Source organism: Bacillus rossius, chromosome 1 (assembly GCF_032445375.1).
Source record: "Bacillus rossius redtenbacheri isolate Brsri chromosome 1, Brsri_v3, whole genome shotgun sequence".
Lineage (NCBI taxonomy): Eukaryota > Metazoa > Arthropoda > Insecta > Phasmatodea > Bacillidae > Bacillus > Bacillus rossius.
The window spans coordinates 104,338,118-104,356,416 of NC_086330.1; the positions used below are offsets into that span (position 1 = coordinate 104,338,118).

An 18,299-nucleotide genomic window follows, 5' to 3' on the forward strand; every position below is an offset into this window, starting at 1 on the left:
TTAAATAAGTAAGGGTAATGTCCAAATAAATATTATATTTCTACTTTAAAATAAATAATTTTATATGGAAATAATACATACACAGAGCGCTCTGAATCTATTAGCAGGACCAAAAAAATCATACCATGTTTACGCGAGAGTTTTTTTATCCAAATTTTGACGCCCTAAAATATCGGTGCGACGATTATGTGCGTGCGGTGATTATGCGATAAAACACGGTACATACCATGAATTCATACATAAAACAGTTATGACACTAAATATTATTTCCCTGTCATGCTAAATGTCTCTCTCTGGGTTAGTCTACTATGCATCGATCCCACCTCAGATTCTGCAGAGTTCAGGGCGCCCTTGATGACGGTAACGTTGCGGCTGTTTGCGCTGTTCTTTCGTCACTCCTCTCTCGTCCCCTGTCGACGAACTCTCGGTGGGGCGACCCATTCGGCTCTTGGCCGCTGCACTCATTCCTTCACAACCCTGGGCGTTGTTTCTCTTGTTGGTATGAAACACGGACATGTAGATCAGGGCACAGTCTGGCGACTACACTCGCCGCCTCACGGAAACCCCAATATTTCCTTAGTTGTCAGGCCTAGACAGTACAGTATTAGTTTTCCGTCAGCACAAACCATGTCTCAAGTATACCAAAGACCATTCCCTCTATGCCAACTACCTTAACTACCACTGGCCCACCCCGTCACACCTGGCGTATCTACGATCGCCTGACAAAGTCTGTCTTGTTGACCTCCTGCCAGCCGTCTGACCTCCCTCGCCACTGCACATTGAACCCAGCCTCCGCCAGGGAGCGCATGTGCCGTAGCCACCGGCCATAGTACGCATTGCCTGATGTCACGAGTCCGGTGCTGCGTTCAAAACAAAAGGAAATCCGTTTCACAACAACCTAACATGTAATTAATGCAAAATGTACATAATTGTGCAAATATTTTAAACATTAAAGCAACAAATACATTCTTACAGAAGTAGTTGACATAATTCAGTGACATTTAATTGCTTGTTATTTTATTTAGTTCACTTTGAGTCATGCAGTATCATGATATCAGTGGACACTATGCTCTTTGGATTCCTAGCCAGAAATTAAAGAAATGCATTTGATTTTGAATGCTACATGTGTATTTATTAAATTATAGCTGTAGTACGTGGCAATACCCAGGCTAAACTTATCATACTGCAAGGAATGTTACTACATACAGGGTTTAAAGTCTGTAGGCAATACACTTGAAAAACAGATTTTGATTTTAAAGTCCCATTAATTGCACAATCTTGGTGCATCAATGCTACGCATCAGAAAAACTGAGACGCCAATTTTCAGCTTAATTTTGTGGGAAGGCAGGTTACCTAGGCAAGATGTGACGGACGCACCAAACAACACAAACAACAGCGCGTTACAAATTCAAGGCAATGCTAATTATTGATGAAGTTCTAAAATAAACTGTTATTAGAGCTGCGAGCTTCATTTAGCAGATGGGTTTCACAAAGTTGAAGGATAGGAATTTTCCAAACTTTATATACCATGTGGCAGATATAAAAAAATGATACAAAATCGCTGTTTGTGTGTCTGTGACCTACCTCCCAATGATTTTCTGTTATAACACTGAATTTGTTACTCTTTCAATCTTTTAGGGATAGAATTTCATAATCTGTTTCACTGTCTGGCACATAAACTACCTATCTATATGCCCAAAATCATGTCGATCTGTTGCTCCGTTGTTGTGGAAAAGAAGGACAAGAAGACAAACACGCTTTTGCTTTTATAATAGTAGGGATATCAAAATCCCCTTGACCGATTTATCTCATACAAGAACTTTTTATAGGCTATACCAGCCTTCATACCAAATTTTATGAAAAATTTAATCAATGGTTTGAAAGTTATTGCTGGACAATAACGTACATTCATACATACATACATTATTACATACGTACGTACATACGTACATACATACATACATATGTGCAAACATAGAAGCATACATACATACATACAAATGCAATCACTCTAGTTGTTACGGAGACCTTGCTTTGCTCAGTCGATAATCAAAACAAACCTTTTCGTCTCAGCAACTGGCGTATCTTCAGATTATCTGATACATATTTTTTTTTTTCCAGGGCACAATATACACCACTCCTTTCGGTGGTGGCAAGAAGGTGGAGTTTCTTGGAAACGATACTGGGATTGTGGGCTCAGCATACACCATCGCATTCGACTGGCTCGGTCGTAATCTGTATATTGGAAACAGAGCAGCATCGAATTTCGAAGCTGTGAAAGTAGATGGGAAAGTGAAGCATCGGACAATCATCTTGGCGAACGATGGTAACAAGACGTCTGTTGCAGCTCCGAGGTCAATGTGTTTGGACCCAATGGATGGGTAAGAATAAGTATATGCATATATATTTATGATAATGCATGTACAATGGAATAACACTGTCATGACTATTGACAAGGTGAGAGAAAATATTATAGAAAACTGTTCGTTACCCTGGGATTATTTGCCATTCACATGTTATGTACTGTTCGTGTACATTTTAAGTAGTTCTCAAAAGCTGGAATCTTAAACCAAAAATTGTAATTCCTCAATATATTCAACAATTCAGTAATTTTAGTTTCTGTAGACACACTTACTGATTTTTTAAACTGTTGATGGATCAAACTTGGATTTTACAACAATTTTTACAACTTAACATTTATTTATAACGGTTGTTGAATTTATTTTTTCCTTTCATGATGTTAAACCATCTGATAATCTATAAGGGTCATATTTTGGAGGGACTGTGTCCTTAATTGTTCGTTCAATATTCCAGAATATATTTGACTAATATGTTAGTCCTAGTCAGATTTAATTTACATCTGAAATAAATTCCAACGCTGCTATATTTAGGCGTGATCAAGTTTCAGACAGTTTTTTTCTTAGTTCATAGTATGAATTTAAAACGAGTAGAGACAATAATTATTCTGTTGTTACAGTGTTAAAAAAAATATAAAAATGAATATATTTTCAAAGGAAATTTATTTTAGATTTTGTAAAGATGATGACCTAATTAAATATTTATAAAACCAACTTTTTGATATAAATAATACATGTGGTAGGGTTATGCTTGGTTCTTCCTTCAAAGTTAGGTAATGTGATAGCACTAAAGCTTAAGCTTTGCTAAAGATAGAGTTAATACAAAGAGAAAAGAGTACTGCAGAGAAAAAAAACAATGATTATGTTATGTTAGAGCTTGTGTTAGTTTATTATTTTTATATATTGTATGCAAACTATATTACTTTATTGTTAATAGTGTCGTGTGGGCGGGGGTGGGGGGGGGGGGGGGTTCGGATGGACGAAAAGGAGTAATTTGGGCGCCACCACGTGGAAGGGCACGTGGACCCGGCTACGAACTCTCGGCTCAGGGTCGTGGGGTGACCCGTGTGGGGCTAGGCTAATCTCCCCCCTCGTGCGTCGTGTTCGTGGGCTCTTGAGGCGTCCCACACACCTCGGAACTCAGGGAATTATACACGTGACCACTGAACCACACATTCTGAGCTAGTGATTTTATTACCAGCGAACTTGCACAGGTGAATTATTCCACGGCACGTTACAAAAATGTTAAAAGAGTTTTACGTAAAGTACTAAAAAACACCGTTGCGGGTGATAACCAGTTTATAGGCTGACCAGGTCACCGCGTGGCCTGACCTCGAGAGTCAATCACGTATTACGCGTACGAAATATCCGTAAACGGAAAACAAATATTTAGGCGAAAGAGTCTACCACCTGGAGCAGGCCTCAAGAAGTTACAAGGTTTTAGATTTATTTAAAGATGCGACGGAAACTAATGGATCAGTGAACAAAATAGATGAAGTCGACGAGGTGCGCGGGCCGCTCCTACTCCAGGCGGCGAACGGAAACAGACTGATGAGACCAGAGCATCATGGCCGCCGGGAAGGGTTAAGTTCCCGCTTTGTTACCGGGCAGCCGTCCGGTAACATACTTAATCAAACAAATATTATTTAAAAAACAAACATAATTTAAGTACACTTATTTATAATTAAAAACCTTTAGTTATGGTGTTATTTCTTATTAAAGTTTAAAAACTATTGGCGGGTAGTTCTGCGGATGCCCGCATGGGGCGCTGCGCTGTCCTTACTTACTAAAACTTGAGGCGTGACAATTAGGGATATTTTATTACATAAAAAGGTTTATACATTAAGTTTATTTTAATAAAAGAAAGGGGTCGTCGCACCGACTCTAGCACCGCCTCTTGCCGGGCGCCCAACACACACACACACGCACGCACACGGGGTGGGAGGTTTGAAATAGAAGGTGATGGTGGGAGGAAAGGGGTGGCGACGGCGTGAGGCACATTGGGCTTAGGGAGGGCGTAGCCCCGGTCGACGTCAATAGTATAGTCATTATTATAGCATTCATAAACTAATTTCACGTGAAAATAAAACCAGTAAGATATTATCTATTAATATATAAATATATATTATATAATATATTGGGATAAGATTTAATTGTTTTATTTTTAAGTCAATTCTTTTTTTCCTTATAATTTCTATGTTTTGTATTTCTTTAAATGCATTTTATATTTTGATGTTTATTTTTAATAGTTATATTTTAAACTTTATTTGTTTGTTTGTATTTTGTTTGTATTGATTATATGTTGTCCTTGTATATATGTGTCGTGCCCACCGCTAAAGCCCTCAGCTGTTGGTGGGCTTGTTACAATATTAATAAATAAATAAATAAATTATGGTCATTCATTTTGGTAATAATAATAAAAAAATATAAACTTTTTTGTAAAGTAAGTTAACTGCTGTCAAACTGCAATTGATTTTATGTTTTAAGTTACATTTCAGTGCTAAATGTCGTATTCACTTGCATTTCATTGGTTCATGTTGTAGTGACATGCTTTGCGGTGTTATTTTTATTTGATTACCTAATAATGTAGTATTAAATTGTAGTATTTTTAATTATATAATGTATAATTATGTACACTACTGAGGACTGCGCGCAGGTTCCCGGTGACTTTAAGATGTTATGCATGGGCGCCACCACGTGTAAGGGCACGTGGACCCGGCGGAGTCTCTCTCTCAGGGCGTGACGTAGCCCAAGTGGGGACGAGTTACCAGCCCTTTCTACCCTACCTATCCAGACCTGGCCCGCTCTAGGCGTCGGGCACGCCACACTCCTAGGCTAAGTAGGCTCACTCACCACGTGGTTAAATAAAATACTCAGTTTTTATTTATACCCAGATTTAATTCCACTAACACGCTTCCCTCCACGCACGTTACACTTTACACGGTTAAAAAGCCTGAGGCACGAATCGACTTAAGTGAAGGCATGGTCCACACTCGTGGCCATGCTATAAAGTATGCTTATTACACGATGGTTGAAAAACTCGACTGAGACAATTAATTATTAATGCAGCCCGCTGACCGAGAGCTGCCCCGAGGAATAACGAACGAAAGAGATTTAAGAATAATTAAAGATACAGAATTACTTGATCAGTGGTTCACAACGGTTGAGGTCCCCGGGGTGCTGGCGCGTCTGCTCTCGGTCAGTGATGAAGATGGACTGGGGCGAGAGCTCTGCTCGTCTCGACTAACATGGCGCCTCCGCGCCAACACAATTACCGTTATTACATTCTGTGATTCCGTGCCCCGGCGAAAGTTAAGTAAATTACAGATTAACATTAAAAAATATATAAAAATTACTGGCAATTTAAAGTTCGTTAATATTTACTTAGTTAATGATAATTTATATAAAAACATTCCTACTCTCGTCCAAGTCCGTGCCTATTCGGGTCCGCCCGGGCAACGTCTGTGGTTCTTTCAAGTAACATATTTAAATTAAAGAATACACAAGTAAACTGCACAAACACTGGGGCAAAGATGAATGAAAACAAAAAGGTTTACAAATAACATTAAAACTTAGCAAATTAGGGGGTCGCCGCACTGCTTCTAAGCGCCCTCTTGTGGTAGTTCGTGGCGCGCAATTCAAACACACGACTACGTACATGGCGGTACAAACGCCAGGGAAGGGGAGGGGATGTTGAGGAAACGGAGACTGACTAGGCTCATGGGGCGAAGCCCCCGCTGACGTCACTACAAAGTAATACTGCTTAATTTAAATATTTCATCATTTGTAGATATGTATATTGATTTATCAACATTGAAGTACATTTTATTGCGTAGCTGATGTAGTTGTGTTTGGTTCCAGGAAGCTATACTGGGTTGATGACGGGGGGTACGGTGTTCCCCCGAAGGTCGGGAAGGTAAACATGAATGGTTCCAAACCTGTGGTGCTTATCGAGGGTGTTGATCGACCGCTGGCAATCACGATCGATCTGGAGAAGAAGATGCTGTACTTCAGTACCCATGAAACCACGTTTGTAAGTAGTGGAGTTATTACCGTGAAGGCAAGCGTAGCTGATTTGATAGTTTTCTGAGTGGTAAATTAGGGATGATTTATGGAGTTTTTGAATGATTAACTCAAACAGTCACCATGAAGTTTTTTTAAATACTTGAAGTTTGATGTTGATTGTGATTGCTCTGTCTTAACTTTATAGAGTTCATTAATATGTTTCACATTTACACAACTGCAAAGATTATGTTTTTTATGACTGGAAAATTAAAATTAGTTTAGATACTTATCGCTTAAACTCCAAGCAATCCATTCACTATTCATTTTTAACAATTATAAATTTTCAAGTCAATGTTACAGTAATTTGCAGCAGAACTCTGCTTTAACGTTTCTCAAGGGGAAAATCACAAGAGAAAATAAAAGGTATATGCAGAAAAAGAAGCTATAAACAGGAACTACATTTTCAGGATTTATATTCTATTTTACAAACAAGCCATAAATAATTCAAACAGAACTGTTAGTTATTTATTATTTATTATGAATAAATTTTCCTTTAACTATTTTATATTCTTTTATTCAATTTCCAGTAGCCATCATGTATGAAAACACAGTAAATTAGTAGCTTCCATTCATGTATAGGTTCTCGGAAAATCAAAAGATATTTTTACAAATCCCTCTTTGAATTCATTTGCTTTTTGGTGTAAACCATTGACTACTTAGTTATTAATAATCACTCTCCAAAAGTAGTGTATATTTTTCAAAGCTTTCAAAGCTTATTTTATGATGTTATACTAAAAAATTAATTGCAATGCTCAGGAAATCATTTACTTTCTCTTATAAGGAAAATGCATAGGGCTTTTAAAAAATAATGGTTTTGCAAGCACGATCATGTTTTAAGTGTTTCAATTTATCTTCTAAGTAATGGATTATGGCTGTAGAAAAAGTGACCCATCAGTTCATCCATACACATGATGTTTTGTGTTTTTACCAATACCTTCTTCAGACAAAACAATAATAAATGTATGCTTTGTTATTTTTGTAGGTGAAAGTGATGGACGTAAATGGCAAGGATATTCGCACTTTACTGACGGAGGAAAACCACATTTCCATGCCGAAAGCACTGGCTGTGCTAGACAGCCGGCTGTACCTCATGGACCCTAGATTCGACAAGATTGAACGTTTCGATTTGCCAAATGGAGACAACCCTAAAATGCTAATTGACAACGAATCTGAACTAAAAACATTTACGGTCTTCAGAAAAAGGCCAAGTGAGTTTATTTGTACTATTTTAATAATTGTTTTGAAAGTGCAATAACTGATATCAAATGGTAACTAGCCGTACAAGCATTATGAATCATAATTTATGATATTACTCGAGTTGAACACTTAGCAATCCTGATGGACACAATTTCATAACAAGATTTTACTATAACAAATAGAAAATACCATGAATGGTAAACAGGGAGGGAAAACAATAAACAAGTCAACATATTTACAAATATACACTTAAAGACAGACACAAACGTAGAGAATGTCAATTTGTTTACATACATGTGGTTGTGTTGTTTCGCCATCGAGTTGGTTTTGTTTTCTGTCTGCCTTTTATTAGTTTAAGTGGTTTTTGGTACACAGACTTAGATAAAACATTCAAGGCTTGTGTGTAAATGGTGTGTATTAACTTAGCTGATGAGGTTAATAAAAATTAGAATTAGGATAGAGGCTAGGAAAGCAAGGGATGCACACAACATACGTTTAAGGGTCTTTTGTGTATACTGATGACTTTCTTTTTTTTATTAAAGAATAAAATGTAGTTATAATTGCATTAAAGCTTTTCAAATTTTCATAGTTTAGAAACAAGCATAAATTTACTTGCCAAAATTTGCTTTGTGCTAGGCTTTCTGTGAGATCTAGCCACAAAAGCATTTGTTATAAACTAATTCTGGCTTGTAGCTTGTTTTTAACTCTGTTTTGTGGGTCTAAATTTCTTTATTAGGTTTGGATCAGAATGGCTTTTACATGATATTGATTTACGGAAAATGAATTATACTACAGCAGTATGGAAACTGTAGAACTGTTGATAGCCTTTGTTGAAAGAAAAAAACCTAGCTAGTTTGTGTTACAAAATTTACTTTGATTTAATGCAATTTTTTGGACAAACACCATTGCCATCCAAAATTCCATACACCATTAAAAATGCAATATGCCATCCAAAACTCAAATGGCGTATGGCCAAAAAAATTCTATTAAATCAAATTTCCCCATTGTATGAATCATTTAAAGATTGTAAAAATTAAGTTTATTGCATATCTTAGGCTAATCAGATGTATGTAGTATGTATGTACTTTGAATTTCCCGTCTTATTAGTTTTTAAATACGGTAGGTAATCTTTTATGTTGTTGTCGACATTTCGATAAGCGAATGCAAAGCAAGCATGGCATTGGATGTGTTTATCGCATGTCGCACCTCAATTTATAAAGGCAAGTTGGCATGAACGTAACTTCTTCTGTCTGGCCGTACTTTTGTTTTCGTGTGTTCAACGTTTGCCTGCCGCTAGGATTGTCGCCCGTGTTGTTTTTTGTGTTCGTTCTTTGTGTTGGGAACAAGATGGTTTGGTTGAGAGAGTGTCCTAGCAGTTGTTGTTCTGCTCCCGCCGTAGTGACGAACCACCCGTGCATGTCGAACAACGGAGGGTGCGAGCAGCTGTGCATCCCTGGCGATGGCAACATGAGAGTGTGTGCATGCTCCGTCGGGTACAAGAAGGAGAACGAGGTGAGGTGCGTGGCCTACAAGACCTTCGCCGTGGTGGCTCAGCTGGACATCGCGCGCGGGTACAGCCTCAAGGACTCTGCCGAGGCGATGGTGCCCATCTCGGGCCCAGGTGGGTTGTTTATCTTTCCTCTCGTGACACGGCATGCTTCTACTACCGCTACTGCCAATGTTGTTTGTGTGAGTTTCTTAGAAGTGCAACTAAAATATTTTTTTTTGAGTACTCAGTTTTGGTAAGTTAGTAAAGGAAGCGAACCAAGATCAAATGTTAGTTCATGTTCATATCTGGACCCTGTAAAATCTGGCTGTGTGTAAAATTTTCATGTTGCCTTCAACAAATTTATCTCGCAGAAAATTAGAGTTTTAATAGCTTATTTGGATTAAATTATAAATAAAGTAAATATTTATCCTCATGTAATCATGTCATAGGTCATGTCATAAAATGCCAGCTTTGTAAACCTTAGAAATATACATGTTTTTAATTAGCAAGGATGTTTAGTTTGAAGTCTTGGCATTAAACTTATGCATATATGTATGTATGTATTTGTATTAATATAAATGAATGGTCTGGTGGTAAAAGGTATGAAGTCAGATTTAAACAATTTTCATTTCATCTTATTCAAATTGAAATAGATAAAATTACAACAAAGGAAAAATTCTGAATTTTGTATAAATGAACTATATACAACATCAGCATTAACTAATACTAAGATTTGAATTTTACGTAAATACTTAATTAAGATATTTTTTCGTCCCTCATGCAAAAAGAAAAATGTTGATTTTGCCGCCAGACTGCCTGTGTATGTTTGTGCTTGCATATGTGTGTGTACATTTATGCATGTGTGTGTGTATACAATTTAACAGAAATATTATAAAATTGTTAAATATAAATATCAAATTTTAATAGTTAAGAAATATTGAAATGCCTCAAATTGTTTATTTGTACTTTTTTAATGTCATGTTTTAACAATAATTTGTATGTGCTTTGAAGCAATTGTAACAATATTTATTTCTATATGTTTTTAAAGTACAAAAAAATAACTGTAAAAGACATTACCTTTAGATTTTTTGTTTTGTTTTGAAAAGCATCCATACTTTTTTACTTGTTTGCAGTTATAAAAAAATTTTCACATCATCTAAACATCATTATAATACTGAAGTTCAGTATGTGCACATTAATATTTAACGAAAATTATACTCACACAACTTCCCTATGAATAAATTCCACTTTAATGTAAATATGGGTTATTTTGAAATAATATTAGATTTTGAGTTCAAATAGAATTAGAATAATAGAGTACAGTTAAACCTTAATAATACAAACCTGAATGGACCATAGTTTTATGGTCTAGAAATTAATTACAAAATGCCATACCATCTTTTGGGAAGAATATATAATTTCTAAATTTTTTACCCCTACATTGACTGAACTAAAGCAATAGCATCAATATTATTTTAGGTACATATTCGTGTTTTTCCTTTACATTATTCAGAGATATTTGTACTAACCATTCTTTACTTCATGTAATTGCTTACCCTTGGAACAAAAATTACTTAGTATAACATAATAACCATACTTTTGTATTAAGCAAATTACTTAGCACTATAACTCTTACGTAGGTAATTTCTGGGTACTGTCAAACTCTTTGTATTATTGAGTTTTTTATTTATATTAACAGTGTTTAATAGATGGGGTTTTACTGTAATAAAATGTTTGGGTTTTGTATTTGAACTTTTCCATATTTGTTAGTGATGCGTTGAATCCCAATTTTCTCGAATCCGAATCTGGTATTTGAATCCCAGAGAGTACCTTGAATATGCCGCTTGATTCCGAATTTAGGTGTCAAGGGTTAAAAATAAAATAATGTACAATAAATTTCAAATATTAGCTATTATGTTAAAGTATTCTAACCTTAAACTGGTTGATTTACAAACTGAGTTTACAGAATCAATACATATTGTAATTTTATTTATATAGCTACACTGTAAAAGAACAAAAAGGTAAGAAGAAAAAAATGAACCAAATAATCTTTAAAGGTTATCAGTGTTGAATTTTTTAGTTTACTTTATTTTCTATAATATTTTTCTTATAATCTTTTACCTCGAATGTAGAATCCTTTAAAAAATAAAGATTTGATGTTATTTTGGGAATTTGACTGGCCCATCCCTAATATTTGCTCAAGTGTAGTTGGCAGTGTTCAGACAAATATATCATTCTCATTGGACGTGATGTGGTCGCAGGGCATCACATCCTGCACGTGGACGTCCACTTCAAAGAGAACTGGATCTACTGGGTGGAGTTCAACCGCGGCGCGTGGAACGGCATCTTCCGCGTGCGTCCCAACGGCACGGAGCTGCAGCCCGTGGTGAAGGACGGGATAGGCTCCAACGGCGTCCGCGGCGTCGCCGTGGACTGGATCGCCAGCAACCTGTACTTCACCAACGTCTTCCCGCACGAGAACTACCTGGAGGTGTGCTGGCTCGACGGCTCGCACAGGAAGGTGCTCGTCAAGACCACGACCGACGCTCCGCGGGAGCTGGCTGTCAACCCCATCAAGAAGTAAGTGCATCAGGGTGCATCCTGCTCAAAACAGCTGGGTGCAATGGCGTAGCCAGGATTTGTGTATGGGGGGTGTTAAGAAGCATTGACCCCCCCCCCCTCCCCGTATTAAAGCCTAGGGTGGGGGGGTCCTTCCCCGGGAAAATTTGGATTTTAAGGTGTAAAATAGTGCTATTTTAGCAGTTTTCGGTACTTAAATTTAAATATTGTAATGGTAAAAATTTTATTAATTTTAATATGAAATTTGTTTGAGTGATGAATAAGAAATTAATTAAAGATTTGGTACTAAGGGGGGGGGGGGGGAAGTTTGAACCCCTAAACCCCCCCCCCCCCTGGCTGGGTGAGGGGTAGGGGGTACATTTTGGAATTAACCTCTTCTATGTAGGAGGGTCCAAGGTGTCATATAATAATAAACAATAGCAGAATTGTAAATATCGTTCAATAAAAAAAAAGTGAGCGAGTCTTTCATTTTTTGCCAGAGATGTTTAACATCTAACCTTGGTAACAAGCACATTTATATTTTCTCTTGTTGCAAATACACTGATAAAACAAAACTTGGACACAAAATTTAATATTGTGAAAGCAAGGTATAATGATATAGAACCAAATTAGTTAACTCAAGTTTACTTACTCTTTAATGGTACATAATTCATACGAACAAAACATATTATCACCATGGAAAAAACAAACCGACTAAGAAAGTCATGAATATCAACATCATGCAAACAATGTAAACAATGTATGTATAATATATGAAGTTTGTTCTCAGTCACAACACTCCCACTAGAACATACTTTGTGAATGTATTAGGTCACTGATTTGAGTCCCATTCCTTGAACACAGAAACGGTGTTTGGTGACTGGCAGGCCTTTGGTCAGCACATCAGCAATCATGCCAACAGAACCTTGATGAATCATGTTGATCACCTTGTCTTCTACAAGCTGACGTATGAAATGATGTTTTGTGTCAATGTGCTTGGTTCTTGCTCTATAACCAGGTGATGTCGCCAAATCAATTGCACTTTTACTATCACACAAAATGTTTATTGCTCCATGTGAACAAATATTGTCTAACTCGCCTATCAATCCTCTAAGCCAAAGTACCTCTTGACATGCTGCGGAGAGTGCCATGTACTCGGCTTCTGCTGTTGACAGCGCTACAGTTCTCTGCTTCTTGCTACTCCAGGTAATGGCACCTCCTTGCAAAGTGAAAACGTAGCCAGTAGTGGAACGTCGATCATCGATATCATTTGCCCAGTCTGCATCACAATGTCCTGTAATGTCACTGGATTCACTACTACTGAATTCAAGCTTGACATCTGCTGTACCCTTCAAATAACGCATGATTCTTTTTACAGCCACCCAGTGAGCCTTACAGGGGTTACTACTGAATCTACTAACTGCATTTAATGCAAATCCAATATCGGACCTGGTTCCCTGATAAACATACATCAAACTTCCAATAGCCTCTTGGTAAGGTACGTTGCTGAACTCTTCAGATTCTTGTGATTGCAATTCCATATTCTTCGACAGCCTTTGGTTGATGTCACTAGGGCAGACTGCTGGATTGCATTCTTCCAAGTTAAACTTGGACAGCACCTCCTTGATATAACCTTCTTGATCAATCCAGATCTTCCCTGCAGTACGGTCCCGTGTAACTCTTATTCCCAGAATGCATTTGACCTCTCCCAAATCTTTCATCTTGAATCTCTCCATCAATCCATTTTTAATGGCATTTTTGGTTTGGCTGTTGTTGTAGGCAATGAGTAAATCATCAACATAGACAGCTACAATTACGATGCTCCCACTTTCTACCTTAAAATATATACACTGATCTATCATTGAACGAGAGAGCCCAATCTCTTCCAAAGCTCTATTTAGCTTCTGATTCCATGCTCGACTACCTTGTTTAAGACCATATATTGCCTTTGAAAGTTTGCAAACCTTCTCTTCACCTTCTTCAAAACCTTTTGGCTGAGTCATATATATATCTTCCGAAAGATCTCCATGTAGGAAGGCTGTCACAGCATCCATGTGATCAATGTCTAGGTCATACTTTGCAGCCAATGCTAAAATTATCCTTATTGACGAGTGACGAACTACAGGAGCAAATGTCTCTTCATAATCAATTCCTCTTTTTTGAGCACAACCCTTTGCAACCAGCCTGGCCTTATAACGTTCTATTCCTCCTTCTGTGTTCCTTTTGGTTTTGAATACCCATTTGCAGTCGATGGGTTTTCTGTCAGCTGGTAAGTTTACGATTTCCCATGCGTTATTCTGTCTTAATGAGTCAATTTCTTCCTTCATGGCATGAATCCAATGTTTTCTCGCAGAGCATGCTAGAGCTTCCTCCAGAGTCTGAGGATCAGCAGAGTCAACATTAACCTTGTACATGATGAAGTCCTTCATTTGTTTTGGTTTCTGGTCTCTACCAGAACGTCGGAGCCGCTGATCTTGTGTATCATCACTAATTCGTTCCTCGCTACATACATAGTCTTCAATTGCACAGTCTCCCACTTGACTGAAGCCTTCTTGAGCCTCAAAACCCTTAAATTCATTCAAACTATCTGTTTCATGGCATGAATTGTCTTCAACATCATCTGGTACCATGATGGGAATGTCTTCCTTTAACTGGAGAGATGCAGTTGGAATAGGTTTAAACACATCCTTTTCAGCTTCACTGTGAACTCTGTGAATTCCTTCATTCTCAATGAACACTACATCACGACTCTTGATAACTCTTGTAGTTCCCTGTTTGAGAAGTCGATATCCTTTGGAGTTCTCACAGTAGCCTACAAAGATGCATTCTTCACCCTTTTCACTAAATCGTCTACGTCTTTGCTTGGGAACGTGTGCAAAGGCTTTGCACCCAAAAACTCGCATATGTCGCAAGTCTGGCTTGTGCCCACTCCAGACCTCCTCTGGTGTTTTTCCAGCTAACACTCTAGAAGGGGAACGATTGTGCAAGTAAGCTGCTGTGTTCACTGCTTCAGCCCAAAAAGAGTAATCCAGCCCTGCCTCCATGAGCAAACAACGTGCCTTCTCCACAAGAGTGCGGTTCAGTCGCTCTGCTAGACCGTTCTGCTCAGGTGTGTAGGGGCAAGTGGTCTGATGTTGGATTCCAAGTTCCTTCAAGATCATCGATAGTCCACTGTTGACATATTCACCCCCATTGTCTGTACGCAATATTTTGACTTGCTTATTTGTTTGTCTCTCAATCATGGATCGAAAATCCTTGAATGTATCTGTGACTTCACTTTTAGATTTTAAAAAATAGACGAATACCTTTCTAGAGTAATCATCTATGAGAGTGAAGAAATATCGGGAACCTCCAATCGACAACTCTTCCATTGGACCACAAATGTCAGAATGCACTAACTGCAATGTGTCAAGTGCCCTTGTTCCTTGATGCTTGAATGGGAGTCTTTGCTGTTTGCCTTTTACACAAGTAGTACATGTAGCACTGTCCACGTTCGAAAAATTCAGCCCCGACGCGGATCCATCCCGCAACTGTTTCATACCCCATCGGTTCAAATGACCTAGCCTTCTGTGCCACAGAGCACTGCCAGAAACCGATCTGGTACAATTGACTCTTTCTTCAGATTGGTCCAGCTTGTACATATTGTTCACTAAAGAGCCTGTAGCCACCAGCTCCCAGTTAGTATCATAAATGCAACAACCCTTATCAGAGAACAACACAGTGTGGCCATGCTTGACAATTCTACTCACAGACAGCAGATTAGTTGAAACATCAGGTACATACAAAACTTCCTCTGCCTTAACAGTATCTACCTTTCCAGCTACAGATACCTTCAAGTGTACATCTCCTTTGCTTCTAGCTGGCAGTCTATTGTTATCCGCCATCATGATTTGATCATTTGTATCTTCACGAGTGCCTGATAGCCAGCTGAGTTTTCTTGTAATATGTGCAGTTGCCCCCGAATCAATGTACCATTCCTCAGTATCAGCATTTCCTGTAGTGAGGACAACATTCAGAAAAGCACGGTGACCGGCGCCTTTATTTTCTGTGCCCTTGTGCTCTGAATATCTTGCACGTTCAAATCGTTGGGGGCAATGACGTGCTATGTGGCCATACCCATTGCAGTCAAAACACTTGGGACCCTTGTTGAAATCCCTCCTCGCCTTGGAGCTGTAGAAGGCAGACTCTTGTTCAGGAACTCCTGGTTTTCTTGCAGTTACTTGGACTTCTTGCAATAGTTTGGTCTTAATAGAATCTCCAGTAATAGGCGCTCCTGAACTTTCTAGTCCCATTATCATTGGCCTATAATCATCTGGCAACCCGGCTAACAATAATGTTCCAATCCACTCTTCACTAACCTCAAAATTAATGCCTCTGAGTTTGTGTGCAGTAGTTATAATACTGTTACGATCGCGCTTGGCTGCAGTGCATGGCATCGCCGCACTCGTTCGGCCTGTCTGCGCCCCCTTCCACCCGCATCCTCTCCCTGGTATCTCGTGTCATACTATCTCGCTACATCCTGACTGTCGCAGCGCGCACCTGCCTCAGATCGGGTTACTTAAAAGAGGCCGCACTGCGGAATAAAATGACTCAGACGCCTTTATCGGCGTTCTTAGAGCAGCCACCGCGTCCTTCGAGGACTCACGATGCGTTTCTGGGCATTTCGACGGCGAAGGTCGCGCGATATCTCGGAGACATGCCCGATTGTTCTGGATGGGAACCCAAGGGCTATTTAAGGAGGTTGGGCCGACCTTCGAGTCAGTGAGAGAGAGAGTCTGAGTGGGGAGTTCTCCCGCGGCGGAGTTTCCGGGCGATAGTGCCGCAGGTGCGGCAGAGTGGCGAAGTCCTTGGACGAAGGTTCCAGGGCAGGGAGTGAGTGAGATCAGTGGAGTCGGGAGTTTCCGGGCGAAGTCCATGGACGAAGGTTCCAGGGCAGGGAGTGAGTGAGATCAGTGGAGTCGGGAGTTTCCGGGCGATAGAGTCGCGGGCGCGGCGGAGTCCCGAGTGAAGTTGCGAGCGAGTCGTCGTGTGGGATCTCGGCGAAGGGTGTGACGGCGGCGGCGGAGTCCCGCGGCGGGGACCCACGAGGGGTGCTGCGGCGAGAGTTGCGCCGGAAGTGCGGCCCAGCAAGGTGTGTGTAACGAGTGACTGGGGAATAGACATTTCTTTAAGTGTAGTTAATTATTTGCTAATTTAGAAGATTATTTGTAAGTGTCAAGTAGTGGTAATAAATAAAACTGTGTGTGTGAAATAAAATCTATTAATTGGGCTATCCTTACGAACCCGCAGGTAAATCGTAACATTTTGGTGTCAGAAGTGGGATAGCCCTAAATTATAGATTTAGGATTCAGTTTTATTATAAGAATAGTTAAGAAATAGAATTTAGTTTACGAGAATATAGTTAGTGTTTAGAACTTTAGTGAATTTGAAATTTTCTAGAGTTAGTTTGAGTATACTGTAGTCAGTGTTAGTTTTGAATGTAAGAGAGATATTTTTAGTTTAATAAGGTTCGGCTAGGTCATTTAAAATTAAGATCAGTATTAGAAAAAAATTATTTAGGTTTTTTAATTAGTAAATCCTTTAGAGAGAGATGGCTGCTGAAGAGTTAAGTGCAGAAGATATCGGGAAGATAATGGTTGCCCTAGAAAAGATCAATAATAAAATGGAAGAAATGGTGGCCAGTGTGAAGAAATATAACAAAGAAATGTTAGCGAGTATGAAGAACTTTACGGAAGAAATGAAGAGTGGAAGGAAGGAGAGTAAGAACCACCATGAAGAAAAGAAGAGAGGGTCAAATAATAGCCTAGAGGAAATGAAGAAGGGTCAGGATGAACTGAAGCATGGCCAAGAAGAAATGAGGAATGAAATGAAGACCGAAGGGAAGATAAGCATAGAAGAGAAGAACAGCGAAGAGAAGAACTGCAAACAGAAGACCAGTCAGGAGAAGAACAGTGAAGAGAAGATCAGAGAAATGAAGACCAGCCAAGAGGAGACCAGCCAAGAAGAGACCAGCCGAGAGAATAACAACAAAGAGAAGAACAACAAAGAGAAGACTAGCGAAGAGAAGACCAGTGAAGTGAAGACCAGTGAAGAGGAGACCTGCCGAGAGGAGAACAGTGAAGAGAACAGCGAAGAGAACAGCGAAGAACACTGGGAAGAGGACATTAGCCAAGGAGAGGAGAACAGCCAGGACATGAAGATGAAAGAAGAGCTGAAGAAAAGCATATAAGTAGTGAAGATGAGTTACAAAGTAAGGAATATTGAACAAGGAGAAATGAAGATAAACCAAAGAGAGAGGGCTAAATGCACAGAAGAGCTGAAGAAAAGCCGAGAAGAGATGTACATGAGTCAAGAAGAGATAGAGAAGTGCAAAGAAGAAACGAAGGAAGACCAAGAAGAGACACAGGAAGACCAAGAAGAGGTGAAGAAGGACCAAGAACAGGGGAAGAAAGACCGAAAAGAGAAAATGAGAACACAAAGAGTGAAGAAGATGGTGCAAGGAGTAACTGAGTACAGTCCAGACGATATTCATAAGAACAAAGAGGGAATGAGGAACCAAGAAGTGACGAAGAAGAGCTGGGAAGAAATGCTTTGTGAACGAGTAGCTACGAGAGAACAAACAGAGAGAAAAA

At 39.1% G+C, this 18,299-nt stretch overlaps 1 protein-coding gene across 1 annotated transcript in view; it reads left to right on the plus strand.

Moving 5' to 3' along the window:
- Positions 1-18,299, plus strand: part of LOC134541232 (low-density lipoprotein receptor-related protein 2) — a 574,163-nt gene that overhangs the window by 476,372 nt on the left and 79,492 nt on the right. Inside the window, exons 27-31 of the mRNA XM_063384501.1 lie at positions 2,122-2,381; positions 6,219-6,390; positions 7,405-7,630; positions 9,019-9,240; positions 11,370-11,688. Coding sequence (XP_063240571.1) covers positions 2,122-2,381; positions 6,219-6,390; positions 7,405-7,630; positions 9,019-9,240; positions 11,370-11,688 — 1,199 coding nt within the window. The remainder of the gene's footprint in view (positions 1-2,121; positions 2,382-6,218; positions 6,391-7,404; positions 7,631-9,018; positions 9,241-11,369; positions 11,689-18,299) is intronic.